The sequence below is a fragment of the Argiope bruennichi genome, chromosome 11 (assembly GCF_947563725.1).
Source record: "Argiope bruennichi chromosome 11, qqArgBrue1.1, whole genome shotgun sequence".
Lineage (NCBI taxonomy): Eukaryota > Metazoa > Arthropoda > Arachnida > Araneae > Araneidae > Argiope > Argiope bruennichi.
Window position 1 is genome coordinate 88,317,724 of NC_079161.1, and position 7,223 is coordinate 88,324,946.

Below are 7,223 nucleotides of genomic sequence, written 5' to 3' on the forward strand. Positions count from 1 at the left end.
CCCCTTCATGCCGAGCGTGTGAAAGTATCGGCGTTTAGCTGACTAAGCAATTTTATGAAGCTTCTCTTGAATTAATTAAGTAGAGAAAGTGGAATTGGATCACAAAATAAAGGAATATTTTAGAATGAAGTTACTATGGGCTAAATTAAGATAAAATCTTGGAAGTTAATTAAATTGAAATTAAGAGTTTAAAATATCATTACATATATATATATATATAAATCTGGTTTTATGGAAGTAGAATTCAATAATTTACAAATTTAAATTTTTCAAACATCTGTAAATTATGAAATGTTTTGTAATGTTGATTGTTTTTAATTGACAGCTTGCAATAAGTTAGCTTTTAATAAGCTTTTTAATAAGTTAATAAAGTGCATATAATAAACTATAAGACACATTCTTCCAATTATTATTATTCATTCAATTTTCCTCAATGTCTCATTATTTTATATATTATGATTATTTCTCTTTTAATTTCTTCATTATTAAACAAAAATAATTATTAAACTATTATATAGTTATATATTTATCTTTTTAACTAGAAAATTGTTTTGTTTGTTATTGCTTCTGAATAGCATTCTATTCTAATTGAACTTTATAAGGTTTACAATATAAATGTACTTGAATAAAAATGTACATGCTGTTCTAGCATGTTAATAAACTCATCGGCTACTTCTACTTTCACAAAATAATTCAGAAAAAATGTATGCAAATTCATTAAGAAATTATTTTACATTCCAAAAGGTTATATTTATAATATTCTGTCTAATTTGTAAATATGTAAATTAAATTTTAGTAAAGCTGTCTTCGTTTATGATCTGTTTTTTTTTTAAATGACAAACATTTGCAAAAGTAATATAAGCAGTCATAAATAAAATGAAAAAAGTTTTCTCATAAAATCAATAAGTATTAATTCATGCCATATGTGCCTTTTGAAAGTAATATCTGTAACTGATACTTCTTCATTAATACCAACAAAAAAAAATGGTTTGGTATCACAAATGAAAATTATGATTGTGCTTACTATTTTTTGTACTGTAATTTTTTAATTAAATTATTTTTTCTTTAAAATTGGAGATGTATAATATCATTGGGCTTATTTCATTTTACACTGTGCTTCTGTAGTTAAATATTTTTTCTTTCAAACTAGTATTTCTCCAAACTCTTTAGCTTACAGTTTCAATTTATGTATATATATATGTAATAATTTCTAATTAATTTGTTTCAAAAATAATATCTTAATAACTCAACTTCTGACTTCATTGTAACTTTTAGTTGTGGAAGACATTATTTTTCTACAGAACCAAAGCACTATATCAGCAGATTTCGTACTAAAATTATATGAGTTCTATGTACTTTCTCTTTCTGCTTTCCTGATCAACTCTCTGCACAGTACTCATCATCGCTTTAACAAAGAAATTTTGGTAAAAAATAAAAATTTGAATATTTCCTTAAAATTATGAGGAATGTAAATTTTTGGAGAACACCGTACATATTTCTTCAAAAGATGTTTAAGCCTGTATTTACCATCTGTGGATGATTTTTGGAATGTTTTTAGAAATAAGAAAAACTAAAGTTGTTATACTTTTAATTTATACAAAGCTTATTTTTATGTTAATGTGTTATTTTTTCAACTTTTTTTTCTGAAGATTAATTACATGAATAGATATTTTATATTTTCTTGATATATATATAATTTGAAGTTGTTAAATAGAAAAAAGAATTGAAAAAATTTAGTTCTTTTGGTTATTCTAGTGGTGTTGTTATATAAGAAAATTATTCAATTACAGGAGTGCATTTTGTATTTTTAGTATATCTATTTACTTATTTAGTCTTTCACAAAATGAAAATGTACCTTTCAGTGCTGATAGGGAATTCTAAAAGTTTTGTTAATTTAAATTTAATCTCAAAGTAAATAGTATAAGAAAACTTGAATGTTAATTTTTTTAACATTTACAAGAAATTGCTAAAGCATCACTTTTCCTTATCATATATGGTTTTAAACTAAATTTGGCATTTAATTTTGTATGTAAAAAAATAGAAAGTGCTGCCAACACTATGCATTATGTAACTAACATTTACTTCATTATATAAATAATACATTGACTGGTATAAATACTTTTTTTTATAAATGTCCTTAACTTCTAAATACATATTTACATGATAATTTATCTTATAGGTGCTGCATCTTTCATGCAAGGAGTAGGTAGGCATGGAAAATTTCACTTAGACAATCAAGAAGAAACTGATAGTAAATTGTAAATTAGTATATTGTTCCTATTGAAATTAATATTATAATTGATTTCTAATTTATATTGTTGGAAGAATATTAAAGATACCCATTTTTATTATGAAAATTTTTAAATTTGTGATATGATAATTTGTAAATGAGATTACTTTATATAAATAATAAATTGTTTCTGAGCTATAAGAGATTTTCTTTATTTTACATCTTTTTTAAGGTTCTTAAAAAAAAAAAGGCAACAATAGCAAACCATTTTTTAAAAATTATATTAAAGGGAAACTTTTCTGGCAATTAATGATTAAAAGCTTATTATAACAGATGTGAGGGCTTCAGGCTGATCTGATGCAGTAATAAATTTTAGAAGCACCTTAATATTGTGTTGCTTACAAAATTTGATCTGAAACTTAATCATTTATAATGAGAATGATGAGTCATACTTCTGAGGCAAATAGTAGAATTTTTAATATTTAAACTTGTGTTTAAATTAAAATAACAATTAATGTAAAAGATAAAAAATCACTTGGAACTCTTAAATTTCTCAGTTGTTCTGGATGTTCTAATATTTTTGAAAATAAAAAAAATATATCATGTAATTAAGAGTTTAATTAAATCACTGTTTAAGGAGTTAATATCCCTTTATGTTTTTATTTAACTGCAAATGATGCAAAGTTCAAAGAATTTTTCAGCCAATTTAGATACCTTGAAAATGTTTAATGCTTGTGAAAATATTGTAAACATTTTCTACATTACTATTGTGTAATCTTTCATGGATATTAGTTGCACATTCTGTTCAGAGCCAATGCTTGATAAAAAAAATTTTGAATAGAATATTGTGTGCAATGTTGTTTATATACATATAAAAACACATTTTAGAAGTTGTGTGGCCAAATAAAAAAAAACTTTTGAAATTTAAAAAGATTTGATTTATTTCACCACAGGAGGCATAATTTACACACAAAGAATAAGTGGTAAGAAATACTTTAATTTGCATTATAGCAATGAGTAGAACAGACCCAAATTTTTCCCTTCGGTGATTTTACTATGAGAATTTGATAGAGACTTCTTTGACATATGCCGCTTTAGGAAAAGGAATCTTTTGTATCTTTAAAAGGATGTTGTAAGCAATAAGGACTTTTATCTGAGTATGAGAAAATGCTGAAACACTAGTTTTATAGAGTGCATGTAGAATTAATTAAATAAAAGTGAAAATTGGATCATGAAACGAGAACATTTTAGAATGAAGTTAATATTGGGTAAATTAATATAAAAATTAAGGCTAAATTAATTTAAGGATTATATATATATAATATAATGATATTTCTTAATTTAATTTAAATTGTAATTAATTTCCTAAATTTTTTAAATTCAGACTTAATGATTGCTTGTAAAATGCATAGTGGCAGGAAGGTAATGCTCCAATTTATTAAAAATACTATCAGATTTGAAAAAATTATTAGTGCTCAAGATTCTGACTGAATTATTAGTGACACTGGCTGCAAAGACTGAAATTGAAGAAGTAAGAACCACAGCTAAATTTTATGTTGGAACATACAGCCTGAAATTTAGATTTCAGATTAAAGAAAGAACTCCCAGAGGGTTATGGGAAATTTTTGCTCTCTTCGAATATTTGAACAATACCAACAATTTTAAAATGAATTGTAACTATTTATATAGTTGAAGGATTTTTTTTTTAATTACAAAAAAAGGGAGCAACTGTAAGGCTTCCAGAAATGTTACCAATTTCACAGACTATAAAATATAAGTTTTAAATGACATACACCAAACTAACTCTCTATCTCTTTGTTAATCTGTATTCATTATATTCAATTGATACAATTGTTAAATCACTAAATCAATGGTTTTGCAATGCCATCTGTAGATGTTTCTAATTATTTCTAGATAGTTTTAATTACCGTCCTGCTCTGTTACTTCGTATGTGATACGTAAATAAATCAAGAAAAACTAAAATAAACAACATTATAGGTGTTTGCAGTAAAAAAAAGCTCTTACTCCAACAAGGCGCAATATGGATTCTTTTGTTTTCTCATGATTGTATTCATATATAACATATGATGGATTTTATCATATGCTTTTCCATTTAAACCTCTTTTTTAATATTAATGTCAACATGATAAGATTGCACTTTTTTTTTTTTTTTTTTGAATTTTCAACATAATATCATATGCCTGCAAGTTCTTCATATATGTGAAGCAGCTTGGCCAAATTTGTATTTTTCATTTATAAACCCTAATATCTTTCCTAACCTATCCTCAAAAACCCACAAATTATGATATATTTGAAAATAAATCTTATCTTATGAATAATTTTTTAAAGGGAATTTTATGTTCAAGCATCTTCTCTGAAAACAGTATCTTATCCTTAATAATTTAAAAAAAAAGGGTGAAAATACTTAAGTTGTTCAAAAAACCCATCTTAAAACAATCTGCCAAATATCATCTATCCTGTCCATTCAGGATGTTTGAATACAAACTATATTTATCTATGACAGGATTACTGAACGTTCTGTTCTCAAAATAGAATCAAAGTTTTAATTTACAAAAAAAATCAAAGGATCATTAGCTAATACCATGTTAAATTGATTATACACTGGAAATTTTTTGTTAATATTTTTGTGTCCGTATTTTTTATTTTTTTTTAATTAATGTTATCAATGTTTCTATCTATTAATTTTTTTCATTTATATATGCATCAGTAATTTTATATATTGTTAAGATTTGGGTAAAATATCCTTGTTTGGCAGGGTTTTTTTTTATTTATATATTTTTATTATTTTGTTTGTTAATTTTTGTATTTATTTGTGTTTGCGTTTCCTACTCAATTGACCTGTAATTGTTAACAAACCATAATGATTTACAGCATAGAAGTAAGATTTGGTATTATTCTCTACTTCACAAATAATATTCTTGAAGAATTAATTGTATGCATTTTTTTATATATATATATCCAGCATTTCAACACTTACAATAAATTAATTTGAAATTTTTACTTCATTTTTGTATGTGTTTCAATTCTAGTTCATAAATTAACATTTCTCAGTAATTTTTAATATAAATTTCAAGATGCAGATTTATATTTGTAAAAGATGTGGTATGATCTGCATTTTAACTCAGCTTTTACGAATTAGCATTTTAAAATTTAAAAGCTATGCCTTTCAAATATGGAAAGTTTGAGACATATGTTTCTAGGTTTTTAATCTTTGTTTATGTATTCATTAGTTATTCATTACATAAATCTCTTTATCTTAGTATATAAATTGAAGTTGGTAAATGTTTTAGTATCTAAGTTCATTTTTGTGAAAGTCATTTATACACATTGGAAAGCACTTAAAATATAAATTTATTTTACATTTGAATCAAATGTAAAAATAGTGTATTCAATACTACAAAGTTCACAATACCTATCTTTTGAATTTCTGGAGGAATATCTTTCACAACAGAAAGCAATTTCTTTTGAGATACAATTTTAATAATAAGAATATGAAGAATTTAAATTGTTCCTTTTGAAGAAAGCTTTAACTTCTATTGTGTCAGTTTTGTCTCATGTACTTAACTAATCTAATTGACAACCTTTCTGGAACTAAGTATATTTTGTACTATTTTCATTTAATTCTTTTATAAGGTCACAAAATAACTTATACTTTCTAAGATAATTTTAGCAATGCTCTTAATTATGAAGATAGTTCATAGCCTATACAAGATAATTCTAATCATATTATTATTTTAAACAATTTTAGATTATTTCATCTTGAAGATCTGCCAATAAATGCATAACATTTGTTTGAAGTGTCTTAACTGACCTACAATAATGAAATTGGAAGTTTTATAACTGAGTCTTTTTTGGGTGCAGAAAGTTTAATTGATGTTTTGTTTCTGTTTGTTTAAATTATTAATATGTGAGCAATACTATACTAAATTTGAGTAATAAAAATGAGTGACTGCATTAAAAGTTAGATTTTGAAATTTTTTCAACAGTACATGTTTTGATTCAAACAACACAAAATATAATTCTTCACAGCATTTAAAGTATTTTTTTATTTAGAATTATATGTTTATCTCTTACTGCCCATAGACTGTGATTATAATGGGAATGATGTACATTCCTGCAGATGTAAAAACAACAACAATACAAAAACAACAGCTTAATTGCACACATGAACATGTAAATCAGTCATATATTGACTGTTAAATTTTTTCATTATTTGCAATCACAATCCTTATTTTCCTTGTTATTATATGTTTTCTTTATAAAATAAAAATTTTTTGGCCCTTTACACACGCTGAAAAAAAAATCCTATTTTATTCAACTCCTTTCATTTTGATGTTGCAGCAAATGTTAATATTTTTATGCAAAAAAAAGAAAGAAAAAAAGTGACTAAAAAATGTTTATTTATTTATACTGGTATAAAATTTATCAAAAAATTTTAATGCTTCTGTACATGCCAGAAGCAATGGAAAGAAATTATGTATTAAATAATACTAATTGAAGAACATTACTATTCGTACATAATATTAGAAATGAGTTATCGGTCCAACTTTGAAAAGTTATCCAATTTTTACATGACTTTATTTTAAAAATGGTCAAATGAAAGGAATGCCTATTTCTTTTCTTAAACTCTGAATAAATTACCCAAAACCATATTTATTTAATTTGTTTTGACTTTTTTTTTGTTATTCTAATTGTATTTACATTTTTCTTTCTTCTGTAATATCTAATTTATCTTATGAATTTTAACTTGATTTTTCCTTTTATAATTGCAGTAAAAAAGATTTTAAAGTTTATGCATTACTTATCTTATTTGAAAATCTACAAGTAGTATATTCAAATTTGTTTAAATTGAATTAGGAAATAATAGGATAAAATATAATAGCATATTTCCGAAAAAAAAATAATCAAAATATTTATAGTAAAACAGATGAATGATAAACTTACTGAATTACTAAAGCAAATTAAATGCTTG

General features: G+C 24.1%; 1 protein-coding gene across 4 annotated transcripts in view; it reads left to right on the plus strand.

Annotated features, from left to right (window-relative positions):
• Positions 1 to 2,431, plus strand: part of LOC129957419 (enoyl-CoA hydratase EchA19-like) — an 81,829-nt gene extending 79,398 nt beyond the window's left edge. For all 4 annotated transcript variants that reach the window (XM_056069729.1, XM_056069730.1, XM_056069728.1 and 1 more), the window contains one exon: positions 2,180 to 2,431. In XM_056069729.1, the coding sequence (XP_055925704.1) occupies positions 2,180 to 2,262 (83 nt within the window). In that variant the 3' untranslated portion in view covers positions 2,263 to 2,431. The remainder of the gene's footprint in view (positions 1 to 2,179) is intronic.
• The last annotated feature ends 4,792 nt before the right edge of the window (positions 2,432 to 7,223 follow it).